General features: G+C 36.0%; 1 protein-coding gene across 15 annotated transcripts in view; it reads left to right on the plus strand.

Annotated features, from left to right (window-relative positions):
- LOC110464783 (FH1/FH2 domain-containing protein 3-like) overlaps positions 1-16,126 on the plus strand; it is a 127,848-nt gene that overhangs the window by 90,532 nt on the left and 21,190 nt on the right. For all 15 annotated transcript variants that reach the window (XR_002464539.1, XR_002464540.1, XR_002464538.1 and 12 more), the window contains 9 exons: positions 3,409-3,476; positions 3,841-3,946; positions 5,340-5,434; positions 7,693-7,804; positions 12,386-12,480; positions 12,895-13,038; positions 13,236-13,300; positions 13,783-13,950; positions 14,595-14,776. Coding sequence is in view for 12 of the 15 variants with exons in the window: in XM_021520179.1 (XP_021375854.1) it covers positions 3,409-3,476; positions 3,841-3,946; positions 5,340-5,434; positions 7,693-7,804; positions 12,386-12,480; positions 12,895-13,038; positions 13,236-13,300; positions 13,783-13,950; positions 14,595-14,776 (1,035 nt within the window). In the remaining 3 variants the exon portion in view is untranslated. The remainder of the gene's footprint in view (positions 1-3,408; positions 3,477-3,840; positions 3,947-5,339; positions 5,435-7,692; positions 7,805-12,385; positions 12,481-12,894; positions 13,039-13,235; positions 13,301-13,782; positions 13,951-14,594; positions 14,777-16,126) is intronic.

Below are 16,126 nucleotides of genomic sequence, written 5' to 3' on the forward strand. Positions count from 1 at the left end.
ATATACATGCCATAATTATCCTAAAAATCACCCAAATTTTTTAGGTGGGCGGGTATAGTGAAATCAGTTTATGTGGGTAGTGGTGGTATTGCAGTGAGATTCTGATGGTGGTTGGGGTTTGAAAGAACAATTTGTGGTCAAAATTTTAGAAATAGTACATCATTCATGTGCAGCTGGTTAATATAAGATATCACCATTCATTTTGTACCTTGAACGGTTTAATGCTAACTTTCATAACAAATGAGCAGCTTTTAATTTTTTAGGGTATTAAGGGATTTACGAAAAAGTTATATATTGGTGAGATAAATGAGGAAAATATCAACAGAGGGACATTACATCAAGTAAATGATGATGGGGTGCTTATTGTAAAGAGTTCAGTACACAGCATTCTAACTGATGTTTGGAGCTAGGCCAGGTAGTCCTACTATACCTAACACTTATGGTCTAGGAGTGTGCATAAGATGCACAACATGTATTCAATCCCCAAACTATTTTTTTATATCTTCCAAATTTTGCTTGATCCTCCTTACATCATTCGCTGTTTCCTTCTTGGTTTGGAGAGATTTTGGTCTGTTGGTTAACTTGGCGTGTTTCGTTGAAGCCAATTACAGGGGAATTATCATAGGCTCTCCTTGGAAGTCAGCTGTGGTAAGATGGCTATCCAGGGGAGGGAAATACCATCACATACTACAGCCCAAAAACATGCTGTTGCATTTCTTTGCTAGACTTAACGTAAACTATCAATCTAATCTCTTGGATATTATATATGCTTAATGCTGAATTGGGGTTTTGGAAGACTGACTCTCTCATATGAAATGCATATATTATGTTTTGTATTTAATGACAAATTAATAGAGCAAACAAAGAGAGCTGAGACAAATGTACCGTCCCTTATAAACAACCTGTAATTGGTGGTCTCTATGTTACAAATGTATAGTTCTGCAAGACCACCAGTGCTAATAATTGAGAGAATATAGCTAAGGTGGCATAGCAGTGGAACTCCCTTTGGTGTGTGGGATCTATACTTATTCAGAATGAGTGTTGGAAACTAAATGTAACATGGTTTATTGGATTTGGCTTGTTTGTATCCTGCCAGAACGTGTGTACATGTTCAGGTCAGGCTGGGAGTGGAAACTGCACTCGCCTTTCACCAAGACGATTGGGGCTTGATTCCCCAATGGGACATGAATAGGCTAGGGGCCACCTGCCCTATCACTCTAGTTTTCTTCAGTTTCCAATTCCAACGACATGTTAACATTGGGCTTTTTAACAAATGAATAAATTTGACAGAAAAATGAACATATTGGCTCTTGAGACATTTTTGATCTGGTATAGTGAACTTTCCACTTTTCTCCTTTAAATACTCAGTCTGCTCTATTTGCACCTTGTATCTAGGAGATATTTCACGGTGGATATCTACTAGTGTATTGTACTGGTTTATTGTACCAGTGTTGGCTGTAACGGTATAGGACTATATCCTGTTGTTATCAGTGACTTGTTTCCTAATCTTGAGTGAGTGTTAATAATACGGCCCTATCTACATTCTAGGTAATGACCACATCCCGCTATAATGTTGACTGTGTAGACCAATGGTCAGATTTTGTGACCATTTATTAGAAGTCCGGAGGGTTTAATAGTGGTCATCTGAAGGTGATAATGGGCAGTGCTTTGTCCACTTGCTCCAAGTGTATTGACCAATTTGTGTTAACTGCCTGCTATGACCCTTGATGTAGACTTGATGGCCTCAAGTAGGGATGAAAGTACCTCTTGTACTTCATAACAGATGTGTTTATAATCTCAGGGTTCCTACTATATAGTCAAGACTGGTTAACTCTATAGAGCTTGATAGGAACATTTCAAATTCCTATCCCCGAGACATTTACTAGTACAATGTATGTTATGGAATACCACACTGAAATGTACTTCTGTCTTCAATAAGTAAGTTACATTTGTACTTGCTATCTAATTCTGCCCCATTGTGCTGTCATGTCTAAGAACCAACCCATATTAACAAATAACTCGATTTTGAAAACAAATGGTTGATCAAGACTATCTGCCTATATATTGTCATTTCAAAAAGAGGGACTGCAAAAAAAAAAAAGGGCAAAATGAACTCCTACAAAACAGTTGGTTATGAGAGTATATTTAAAAATATCTGATCACAGACTTTTTGTTATTGAGCTGAAGGACATTGAGTTGAGTTGAACTGAAGGACATGGTGTTGATTGAAAGCTAACTAGGTCTGTATACATGTAAAGATTATCAGTAAGATTGGCAGTGGAGGGTAGAATAAACACCAGATTCCTGTTTATTGGAGTAACCACATAGGGTTAGCTGATTTCAGTGGTGTAGGCCAGCCTACAACCTACAGAACGTTAAACAAGTTCCATGTCTCATCTTTGTCTCGGGATCACTGCAGCTATCATGCAAAATATAAAGAACACAAAGGTGCTTCATTTCAGCCTCCTAATCATTGCTGCTGTCAAACAACTAACATAACAACTAGCACACAGAAATACAAGTCTTATTCATCAGAATCAACTACAAAGATATGTCCAAGCCTTGAAGCATATATATATATAGCTTCTCAGTGCCCCGTCTTCTAAATTCATAGTGCTCAATGGTAATGTTTCCTGTCAAATGCACCCTCTACAAAATGTTACAGTAAGGGAACTCAAAGGTAGATCTTTAATGTTGAGCGTTTCATTTGCAGAATTATTTTTAATGGCAAAATTATGCAAAGTATCGGGAATATTTATTCACCAAAGGACAGACTGGCTACCAAGATTTTGGAAATCTCCTCTTAGTTTGAAATCTGACATCTAAGTGATATTTTTTTATTTTTTTTTCTCAGTAAATTTAACATTGTAGAGACAGCTAGGGGCCAGTCTAGCCAGATATATAATGTTCATCGTCTCAATTGTAATGAGGGCATATTTATGATATCTACAAATATGACTTTGCAGTATATCATACATAGCAAATACAATGTGAAATTAACCCTGGCAAATTCTGATTTTAATGGTGAATTAGATGATATTTGACAGTGCAAAAATGTCTTGGTGTATGTTAAGTCCACAGACTAGTACATCTGTAATGAGTGTATATGTATGTTTTGACAGTGAGCCTGGGGTTTGTTGTGGTACCACATAAGTGTTACAGTGTGGTGAGTGGCCCCATGTTTACAGTATCAAACATGTGTAGGTTATTCTCACACCATCCGGCTGCAGGTGTGTGTATCAAATATGTCACTTGGTGCAAAACATATACTGCATCTATCCCTACAGTTGTGTACCTGGTAATTAAACTTTAACAAAAATCATTTTTCTACATCTTAATCCACACTAACACGGTTCTCTTCTGTTTGTTACATTTAAAGTGAATTCTTTTTTTTCTATATGTTTGCAGAAAAACTTTTAAATTCCCATGGAAGAGAACTACGAAGAGCCCTCTTCTCCCTCAAGCAGATCTTCCAGGTAAGGTGTTTCTATTGTTCAATTTGATGTCTACTCAGTATTGATTGAAATCACAATATTGACATTCTGTTTTATTGCTACAGGTAAAAGCATTTTGTGTATAAAAATTTCTATAACGTTTTAATGTGCCTAAAGCTGACTCCATTGCGGTCGACATACCTAGTAACATTTATGTACCCTATTGAACAATAATAAAAATTCTTTTAAATTTTATTGACATACTTTTGTAGGTGTGAATCTATTGTTCGTTAAGGTTGATTAGTCTGGCCTTTGACCAATATAATTTATAGATACAGAAAAATGATGAAAAATGTCAAAGGCATTTAAATATGGCTGTTGAAATGAACTGTTTTCATGTTACCAGGACGACAAAGACCTTGTCCATGAGTTCGTTAACAATGATGGCCTTGACTGCCTCATCAAGGTCGGTTCTGAGGCTGATCAGAACTACCAGAACTACATTTTACGAGGTGAGTTATCTCCCAGGAGTGGAAGTTTTCATTAAAAGTATCATTAAATCTGGATATCTTTATTTAGCATCCGTTTTTTGTGACTTGCCTTGACAGATTTATACTGTAATCTGAATCAATGATGGCAATCAAACATCTGTTTGCATTATATATTTAGTTTCATCCCCTTCATCTAGAATAATACAATCACATATGAATCAGGCAATATAATGGGATTGCTTCGCTTTATTGCTTTATCATTACTTCAAATCTGGATGGTGATTTAGGATTGTAATCTTGAGAGAAATACATTAGCTAGCTATGTGGAATATCTTTAACAAAGTCATTCTTTAAACAGATAATCAAACACATTTTTAAAATCTTACTTTTTTGGATATATAGTAGTCAATTCAAGCATCAAAATATAGATAGAAAAAATAATAGATTTTTGTCATGCTACTTTATGTTGAAATTTGTCATATTTCATTGTAAAAAGGGAGATTACTTCATTGTAATCAAAGTCCATTAAATAGCTAGTACATGTAGCTAGTTATTGACAATACAGTATTACCTGACTAAAAGGTGCTTACCTGGTGTTTGTTACCTGTGAATTACACTATAATCTGAGGACGGTGTAATGGTCAGGGTTTGTGAGTAATTATACATAAATACCTACTTGTAAGAGCCCTTGAGCCCTGAGGGGTCAAGTCAACTTGAAAGGATTAAACACAGTGTAGGAGTGTGTCAATTTCACCCCTTATTTATGCCAGTTAATGTCTGTCACTGTTTACTCATTCAGTCATGAGAAAAGTCATCTGTAAGACCTCTAACAGGACAGAAAGCAAAACAAAAAAGAGAGAAAAAAAGGCATCTACAAAAAGTACTATTTATAGTAGCTTAGCATAGCAACTGATCTGGTGATGAAATAGTCTTTTACTTGTAACAGACAGTATTGAGTTATTGAGGACTTGACCTATATGTTATCAATGGCATTCCTGACCCAAAACTTTCATAAATACTATACAGTTGATTATATTTATCCGAAGGCTTTAGAGTTTACTACTTCAAATGATTCATATTTTTGATAAGTCAACCCAAAGTGACTACTTATACCATTTAATGTAGGTTCACTTAGAAATGCTAAAAGGAAAAGTGTGAGATAACATATGACATGTGTAATATCAATTTTAAACGACTTGTTATATTATTATACTAGATAGTAAATGTACCCAGTAATTGAACAGAATCGGAGATACAAATTGCTGAAATTATTTTAATTCAACTTCAAAAAATGATTGCATCAAAGATACTTACCAGCATGGCTTCTGCATAAATCATATTGAATCTGATTTGATATAATGTCCTTGAGTCACGTAACGTTGTACCTGATATTTTGAATACGTTTGTTTTGCAGCCCTGGGACAGGTGATGCTGTACGTGGACGGCATGAATGGAGTTATCAGTCACAATGCTACCATCCAGTGGCTCTATAACCTACTCTCATCTAAGGTACAAATACACCACTCTTTCCTCTTCTTTGTCACCTGTCTCTCTATATAAAGATATGCCGAATCAGTAATTTAAAATAAACATAAAACCTATGTTTAAGTTTTAAATATTTCCATAAGCAATTTTTTTAAAAGTTAAAACATTTTGTTGCAAAAAATTAAAAGATTTCAATGCAAATCAAGATGTAAGTCAGAGTAGCATTGATGATAGCTTATGTAGAAAGGTCATTTGACTGGAATAAGAGATGAGGATGCTGGGATGCTAGTGATGCTATGTGTAAACTAGTGTTTCCGTATTGACTGTCAGTATAAATAGAAACAAGCTCAAATCCTCATTTTCTACTGGGACATCAAACAGGAAATTCAGACTCATTACTCTGTACTGTAGCATACAGAATTAAGTAGATTGACCTGCCCTCTACATTAACCCCGGGTAGTCCTCCTTCCTATCGCCCTAACCTGTACAGGTGCATGCTAATTAGGTCAGCTCTGTAGTTGATGTAGAGTCAAGTAGCTGGCATCTTCCCAGCATCTAGTATTAAGTGTGCTTTCCGCAGTAGACCACAGGTTGCTGATACCCCTAGGCTCCAGTGAGGTGTCAACCTCCGTCTGAGGTTTTTATGACGAAGCGTTGTCACGACAACTCCTACAGCTATTCCAAATTTCTCCCATTGTCATCAGCCCTACTGATTATCTCGTTATCTCGATAACAGGTATTGACGAGTAGCTAGAATATGTCATACATCATGTACTGTACCTAGTAAAGTTCTGTGCCATTGTAATAACAGGTGCTCTAGAGGTCTCCCAGTCTTCCTCCAAATTAACACGCCTTAATGAACTAAGATAACTGTTTATGCCAAAGAAAAAAAGTTGTTTTATTGAACAAATCACTGTAATTTTGTACGTTAATTACTGAAAAATCTGTTGTTGGTGCTATCGGGTAATGATTAAAATTACATACAGAATTCAATCACATATTGAAACCAATTCATAAATGCTATTTTTGGACTAGGCAAATGACAGGATAGAGGCAAGTTTGTTTGAGTAATTCACTGAATCATATATTTTAAGTGTAGAGGACTAGAACAATACCACACACTACCTACATACAATACATGCCATTTAGTATGAAACATAAAGTTAGGCCCATTTTCCCACATAAAAACGGATGTACCACTTACAAACAAATTATGCGATGGCTATTTATTGACGAGACAAATCATATTTACTGCACATCACTAGCAGGCTAGGCTGATGTGACACTTTATTTATATTTTTTGGGTTGTGAAAATTCATTCATATGTAAAGAAAAATGTACGTAAAAGAATACAGAATGCCAGGATTTACTTTACATGTAAGCATTATAGATAAAAAATTACAAAAAGATAAGTTAGAATTGTGACTTGAAATAGCTACATGGGGTTATATACAGCTCAACTATTACTTCTGGTAAAGATTTTATTCCTATTTGAGAAAATAGTCATTAAAGAATACAGAATGCCGGGATTTACTTTACATGTAAACGTTATAGATAGGTTGGCATTTTGGCTATAAATATCTATGTGAACTCATAAATAGAGCAAAACACCAAGACTAGTATAATCAGCTAGCGCTTTCGCCCATCCTGGGGCTCTTCAGGCGATTATGTGAACTTATAAATTGATCTACTTTCACTTCTGCATTCAATTTTCCAGAGGTTAATGAAGCAGATTTAAATTTAGCTTAGGTATCTTGAAACTGTTTATGATATTATAAGATGAAGGAAAAACCTTCTTTCAACATACGTTAGGATTTTCTCATAAATTTGTCAAAAGTTCCATACCAGTATTTCATCAGATATTTTTAAAGTACATTTATGACAATGTTCTTAATTTAAATATTTTGGTAACATTTATACTTGAAGTTTATGTAATTAACCCATTATATCTGTAATTGAAAAGAGCTGAAAGCATCTTCAAGCAAACTTCAAGAAGGATATCAGATTTTATGTCTGCAATATTTTAATTATAGTGGTAAACAAAATTTATAGTCTATGATGATTGTTTTGACATTGTATAATTGGTTGTTTGGAAATCTAAAATTATACACCCGCAGCTGTTGGTTTCTTTTCAGAACGCTATTAGTTTATTTGGTCAAATTCAACGGGTTGTGTATACCGTACAATTTTGTATCCACAGTTTAGATTGGTTGTGTAAACTGTACAATTTTGTATCCACAGTTTCGATTGGTTGTGTAAACTATACAATTTTGTATCCACAGTTTCGATTGGTTGTGAAGACATCACTGAAGCTGCTACTTGTGTTCGTGGAATATACAGAAACAAACACCATGCTACTTTTGAAGGCCATAAATGAGGTGGATCGCAAACAAGGTGAGACCCCTTTAATTTGATCCCTGAATTTAGTCGTAACATGTGATCAGAAGAGTCCAGATATGATTCATTAAATACATCAGAAGTTAGTATGTTATAAGTAAAATTTGAATTGTTTCTGCACATGTCAAATCTGTTATGTTCTTTTAAACAACCACTTCCTCACTATCCATTAGATTCCCTTGATGTTTAGAATGGTTCACCAACATCATTTGTTGTTGTACAAATGTAATGGACATATTGATCCACTTATTTATTAGTTACAGAGTTATTGCCCTTTGTGTCCTTCAGGCTCCTTACACTTTGTGTGAAAGTTGGTTGAGTTTATCACCATTATACATAGTTATGCATGTGCATCAGACAGATTATTTTCAGAGTGTTTGCCCCAGGTGTACAAACTTTTCCAGACAACAAGTTACAGTTTCCTTGACACTTAGAAGGGTTTACCACATTTAAATAGCTTACTTTGTTTATTGGGATGGGTGTACTATACTTTAATGTGCCCATGTAATACTAAATTTATTTTTTCACCTTAAAGTATGGTCCTGAAATGAATCACAGTTTCACTAGATGGTATGTGCAGTTAGGTTACAGTAAGGTTAATACTCCATGCTCGCTTTTAGCCTTTCTTTAGAAATACAAACAGTAACAGGTAAGGAATAAAAAACTAGGTATTTTCCCACAGTCTACAGATAGATTAATTTAGGTAGAAATTGGCCGTGACCATCAGGAGAATACATCAAGGTAAATAAAGTATAGCCCAATAAAGTAATCAACCTAAGTGTTGTTCACAACTCTCCAGCCATACAATGTAAAATAGCCCAAAGTGATTGTCGCCTATCACATACTCAGCCATCCTGAAACCGTCCCTTTCTATTGGGACATGCAATGTTTCCCAGTGTCTCTGGCTCTGTACGATACCTCCCTGTAAATGCTCATGTTTTGATAAAGGGGATTGGATTACAATAGTCTGGTTATGAGCTGGTGTTTATTTCGCTCCAATACACATAATTACCTATTGTAGTAAGTTACCTGTACACTAGAAAGGTGTTACATTTCTACCTTTCACCAGGTGTTAACGTGTCAAGGTGTTATGGATGTCATTTATCCTGTTTTTGAAGTTTGGAAAAATGTTACCAATAAAATAATTAAATGATGTTAAACAGACACTATTTCTTGTTTTAAACTTATTTAGATTCCGATATGATTTTGTCGCTATAGGTTTTTAATCATGGACAATGTTCTAACTTGTATTTAGTACTTTTCGCTGATGTGTTGCGTATGAACACACACGAAGAGAGGTCATTAATTTAATCTGTACGTCATTATACTGTGATATCATACCATTAGTCACCCCAATCATCCTGACTGTCACCGCGCTTGTTTATGATCAGCAGCCCCTGTTATCTAGCGTAGTAGTATAGGGGGGTCCTAATCCCCGTCCCCAGATCAGTAGATCAGCAGTCACATTACGTACATTACGCTAAGTATACTGTGGGGATTGTGTCAGCAACCTTACTCAGTAACGCTGCACAAAATGTCAGACCAAGTGAACGCTTGCATACCATTTTAGGATATTAGGTAGCAAATGGCATATGAATAAATACATGAGGTCAAATGTCTATGTACGTTTGTCGCAGTAATTTGTTTTTATGACCACTAAGTGGTTTGATGGCCTACAGCAGAACGACAATGCTCTGTGATTTATTTACCGACAAACTTTCGCTGATTCACCATACTGTAATGTGAATTCGGATATTTTATTAAAAATTTGATTGTTTGCTGTAAAAAAAATTACGAAATTTACTCAGAAAAATTGATGTGAAATAGAATATGATGAAATAGTTAAGATTATTTCTTAATTTAGTGGAACATAAATATAATTTGTGTGATCCTAGTTGTAAGTGATCCTAGTTATAATGTTTATGGTGGTCGGGTGGTGCATTGAATAGTGCCCTCGTCAATAACTAAAACAGCCAGGATTCAATTCCCCAGTCAGAGGTGAATAGGTATGGGGTCACCTGATGTTGAACAGTTACATCTACTAGTATAGGGTGTATATAGGTGTCACAATACAATAAAATTTTGCACCATTGATGTTGGCATGGAAACAAATTACAGCGATCCAGGTTAGGTTAATGAATTAGAACCATTAATGAAATGAGAAAATCAGGGGGAAAAAAATTATTCTGAAGAAGAGTGCCAACAGAAGCCTGGCTAGAGGTGTATTGTTACGTGTGAGAACTAGATTTTATATCATAGCTATAGAGGGAATAATTACAAGTTTACTGGGGGCATACATTTAATCAGGCTAATGAACACAAAATTGATCTTTTTCCTTGTGTAAACTACCACCTAGTTTTCTGCTAATTAGTAATGAATGTGTAAAGTACACATCATCTGATGAACCGACAAACTTCCTTAATGTTACGTAATAACATGCCAACAACACCCGTGTTTTGATATTAAGCAGCTCTGCTCCATAGATTTAAATGCTCTCAGTTGTTGCTGTATGGCCATCATGACTTCATGCCAAGATTACTATCTACAAATGGTTTCTAATTTTACCCCTCAAACATCAGAGTTGCTATTTTAAAACTGGTTCCTCCTGATTTACCACGGAGATAAGACAGGATGTATCCGATTCTACTGATATTTGCTCTGTTGATCGGTTCAGGTATCTCCAACCTACATAAATATTTACATAGAGATGTTTGATTTAGCCCCAAATGTACAAGGTACACACATCCGCTGCATGAAGAATTTTAAGTACCATTGTGAAAAGACATCAAAATCACCTGACAATTAGATCTGTGTAAACAAGGACAGATGAAATCTGTGTCAAAAAATTCAGGACAATTGTTGTTTATATTGTTAACTGTTGAAAGCTGAATTTGACATCTCAACTTTTTGAAGTTCTATTGTAAACCATACACATACGAAAACTTGAAGAGATGAAATCAAATTTGACATGGCAGTCTTGTTGAATTGTAAACTGTCCACACAAACTAGATTAAGGATCAGATGTGACATCTCAACAACTTCTCATTGTAATGTCAAGTGGTTGTTAACTTTGTCAACATGATGTTATCCATCTTCACAGTACCTGATAGTGATTTAAATACCAATTGTCTGACCGATGTAACTGGACCCTTCAGCCGAACCTTAGGGATAACTGGTACAGCCCGGGGTGATCGTGCTCTGATCGCGTTCCGTGTCAGGTGTGATCTCTACCATCATGCCTGGTCGCACACCTTTACATCCCTCGGGTGGTCGTACCTCTACGATTCCCAGACAACTGTCTGTTAGTTATATAGATCATCTGACAATGTCATTGGCCTAATTTGATCAGCAGATATCGTGTAATGACCTGGGGGCTAACTATAAAACAGCTATGAGTTCCAATTAAAATTAGAACAGGTACACATTAAACACAGCTGATCTTGTGAATGGATTTGTAGAATTGTCATTAATGTGGCTGTAATTAGCTACGTATTGGTCCACAGAAATGTCCTTACAATCATATGGAATTTCAGGGCTAAATCTATGACACCATCTGGCCACGCGTCCTTAGTCGGAAACAATGTCTGTACTTCTGAAGGACAATGGCCTGGGTTTACATAAAACAAAGGTTTAATCATCAGCTTTACACACATTTGTATCAGCTGACACCCTGAATACCAGACTGGAGCTCAAGTGTGCAGTTATTGTCCACTTTTTAAATGTTTCCATAAATATACGTTCCTCAGACAGTGAACAGTACATTGACTTGTCTAAATTTAGCATTGGTATGGTGTGTATGTCACAGAATGATGGGCACGACTACTCAATACTGGCAGACTTTTATCCATTCAATCTTATCACTCAATGGAAATTAACAACTCCCAATGTTTGTGAACTCATAAGTGGTCAAAAATGTTAAAAATTTAAGGTATTTTTAATCCCTATTGATCCTGTTGTTGACGACAAGTTTATGAAGTGCTTTGTTCTAGGAGTTATTTCTGTAGATACCTTTCTATAGGGGTGTGTTGGGAATATTTATCAGGAAGCACCTTTGTATAGAAGATAGATATCTCACTGTAAGGGTGTACATTTTACGATAAGTGAGCTGTTTGTTTGTCTGGGTAATTTCTGAAACCTTGCTTTAAAAACCCAAATCAATATATAACATTCACACACAGAAAAAAGACGTAATTGTGTTAATTTTTTCTCTCCTCCTCATATGACACTGGCTGTTGCAAGGACGGTAAACCACAAACAAAAAATAATTTTGAACAAAAATTACTTGTTCCTACATAATATTCACTTAAGCCTTGTTAACTTCTACAAATGTCCCCTGCATTATTTAGGAATTATTAGGGGTTTGGTGAACTGTTAGGGAGCCATATGATAAATTAGGAAGCACTTGAAACGACCACATCATATTGAAGTAGTACTGTACAGTAAAATTCATCAGTCCAGTCCAGTTTAATTTGGCTAATCTGTTGTGATATTTTAGATTCCATTGGTTGCCATTGTTTATATATGCTGCTGGAGCATTAATGAGATTACACTGAAATGTGGATTTTGTTCTTCCCTTAGGCTCTCTGCCATGGACAAACATAATTGGAATCCTTGATGAGAAAGATGGCGGGGACACAGAACTTCTCATATACTCCATGACACTGCTTAATAAGGTAGGCATGGTGGAGTTATCTCCCTTAGTGGAAAAACAAATTGTGATTGATTAGTCGAAGATGGTTCTCAGTCTGTTAGTCTTTGTAGTTCATATAAAAATGATAACAGCAAGTTTTTATATAACCCTGTTGTACTTTTTATTTTCTCAATTGCAATTTTGATGAGTAGTTTTTGCTGTTTAATTTCCATGTTGATATTATATGATAAACTGGATTAAATTTGCCGAGATGCCCCGTTTGATGTTGTCTGGTCATCTGTTCTTTTGAATAAATGATTAGTGTCAGTGTTTATATTTATGAATTTATATATTGCACAATACTTGTTACTCAAAGAGTACATTGACAGTGGTGTACAGGTTGGATGTTATGTAGGCCAGCATGTAGAAATATCCTTGTATGTTCCCCCACCCACAGGTGCTGAATGCTATCCCTGATCAAGACACATTCTACGATGTTACGGATGCGCTAGAAGAACTAGGAATGGAACAGATCACACGTATCTACATGAACAGGAATGGTGCTGACCTTGACCTCCTCACACAGTTCCAGGTGTACGAGGTAGGATGTTCGATCTTTTACTGATTTTCAAACCAGCATACATAATTGTCTTGTTTCAATTAAAATTTTGAAGTATAAATTTCTCATGACTAATGTATTCGTTTTTGCATTTGTACTTCTATATGTAATTAGACTAAAGTGTAGTGATTCAGATTAAAACAGATTTAGGTTAGTGACGTTATTCGTATAAATTACAGGCGGCCCTGCGTTATGAAGATGGAGAAGAAGAAGATGCAGACCTGTCACAGTTAGACAGTTTAAGGTTTGTACAAGTTTTGAGGCTCAAATAAAATAAGTGACAATTTCTGACTCATGCTCCGATTCATTGTAGGAAGTTGGAAAATTTAAACAGAGAGTAACATCTAGAAAGTTGTCTACATGTTGATTATTGTAATATTGATTTACTCATCGAAAAAAACACTAAATCAGAGATGTCAACAGGTTGTATTTGTCAAACAGACTTTACATGTGTCAATACAGAGAGTGCATTTGTCACTTAGTTCTTATGAAGACTTTTACAAACAAAAACAAGTAATTTGACAGAAGACTTTTACAAACAAAAACAAGTAATTTGACAGAAGACTTTTACAAACAAAAACAAGTAATTTGACAGAAGACTTTTACAAACAAAAACAAGTAATTTGACAGAAGAATGTTGGATATTTTAGTATCTCAGTGTCTTCCAAAATTTCTTATCGATACAATGCTGAACATATTAACTCAAATAATGTTTGTGTGCGACAGACGGACACCAAGAATAAAGAGTGACCAGGACAGCGTGAGGAAAAGTCGTCGCTTCTCCATGGGAACAGGTCCCAAGAAGATGAACAAGTCCAAGAGTGCACCAGCTCTACCCGCAGAGGAGATCGATCCGGCCAACGAGTACATGAAGGTCAAACAAAAGTCAAAGGAGTAAGTTGGTTATATTGTGATCAACTGAAGCCATAAGTAGGGCCGATCCATTCTCTTGTTCTGATTGTATTACATTAGATGCAAAGGAACGAAGCCAAAATGATTATCATAGAAACCTGGTCTCTATTACTCAGTCAAAGCTTAATTTTGAACAAAATCTGAAAATCAGCATGGCACCAGAAGCCATCCTGGATTTTGTTAAAAAAACCATTCACATGGTTTTTGTGTGATTACCTATGAAGGCATGCTTTGGTATTGTAGAAACTCTCCTCTTTCTTCGGATGTCTATAGTATCAATTACCTACTCAAGTCTGATTTTTATACCAGTCTGAAAACCAACATGACTGTCAGTAGGGGGCAGGCAACACAATAATGCAATGTTTTAATGATTGATGAAATGTATTTACTGGTTTATTAATTGATGGATGATGTTAATGGTTAATGCAATGTATCATCACCATTATTATGTAATGTGGTAACACTGGTTTTTGTTTTTTTTAAAGACACATTTATGATATCAATGTGTGGACATGTTTAAGTATGTAGTTTGTAAAAATAATCTTACAAATCAAAAAAAATAAAAGGATTTTGTTTAGTAAAAAAATAAAAGGATTTTGTTTAGTTAAAGCTTTCATTATCTGCAGGAACTTCCTATTAATGCCAGAAGAACAACACGATAAACTTCCAGAACAAAGACGGCGACGGCAAAAGCTTGATGAACTACAACAAACAGTAGAGGAGGCTAGACCGCCCGATAAGCTAGGAATGCCTCAAAACGTTCAAGTCAATGGCACAGCTGAACTCTCACCCAACATACAGTCAGCATGTAAGCTTTCCTCTGATTCAGATTCTATGAGTGAAAATATTCCTGATTATTTGAAAGACGAGCTAGCCAGCTTTTCGCAGATTGCTTCACAGCTTTCAGATGAATCGGCTTCGCAGCTAGAAAGTATACAAGAGTATGAGCCAGATGAATTATCGCCCCGCACCCAATCCGCTTGTAGGCTTTCAGATGAATCGGATACTCAAATTGGAGGTATCCGAGAGTTTGAGACAGCAGAGCTTGCAGACACATACGAGACTGCTTCTAAGCTTTCAGGTGAATCGGATACTCAAATTGGAGGTATCCGAGAGTTTGAGACAGCAGAGCTTGCAGCCACATACGAGACTGCTTCTAAGCTTTCAGATGAATCGGATACTCAAATTAGAGGAATCCGAGAGTTTGAGACCGCAGAGCTTGCAGCCCCATACGAGACTGCTTCTAAGCTTTCAGATGAATCGGATACTCAAATTAGAGGTATCCGAGAGTTTGAGACAGCAGAGCTTGCAGCCACATACGAGACTGCTTCAAAGCTTTCAGGTGAATCGGATTGGCAAAATGAAAAATCTGATTCATTAGGTTCGTACAATATTTTAAGTTTGTTGTCATGCGAACCCAGTGGATGCAGACCAGAGTTTTTCCTTGAGTGCCAATTAGCCCTCGAGATATAACATAGCCCTCGAGTGCCTGTTAGTTCCATCCCCAGGATATACCATAGACCGCCTGTTTGAGCCCTATAAGACTTGCCCTCCGATGCCTGTGAACCCCATGATAATTCACTAGCGCCTGTGAGGGGTATCTGTGGATTTTTTAACTCGTGGCCTCTTTATGGTGGCCTGTTTGTTATTGAATGCTGTTTTGATTTTGTTTCCCTGCCAGTTTTATCGGTAATGTTGCCTGCTGAGATGATTTGCTTTCTGTTGATCCTGTATTAACTTTTGATGAATCATTTGATTACAGTGGAATGATCTTCTTTATTACATATATGCTTATTTTTCAAATAATTACCTTTTTGCGGCAAATTCAGGTTCGTTTAATGCATGTTATTATGAAGATGCTATTCATCTGATGCTTAAACTACTTGTATGATGCTCTAAACAAAATCTAATTGGAAAATTCGGAGGAAATGTGGTTGTATGTATGTAATTGTTGAAGAATGATAACAATTAATTTAATTGTTTTGTCCCTTCTTGACTTTGTTTAATGTCACTTGTTCACCAACACATGTCGTGAACACTGTACATTTCTCCTCAGCATCACTTGATGTCTTACAGTTGCTTGTTGATCACAACCTGTGACAAACAGAAATAAAAACATATTGCAACATTCAAATTCAAATGGCCAAAGAAATCAATT

Source organism: Mizuhopecten yessoensis, unplaced genomic scaffold (genome assembly GCF_002113885.1).
Source record: "Mizuhopecten yessoensis strain PY_sf001 unplaced genomic scaffold, ASM211388v2 scaffold11033, whole genome shotgun sequence".
Lineage (NCBI taxonomy): Eukaryota > Metazoa > Mollusca > Bivalvia > Pectinida > Pectinidae > Mizuhopecten > Mizuhopecten yessoensis.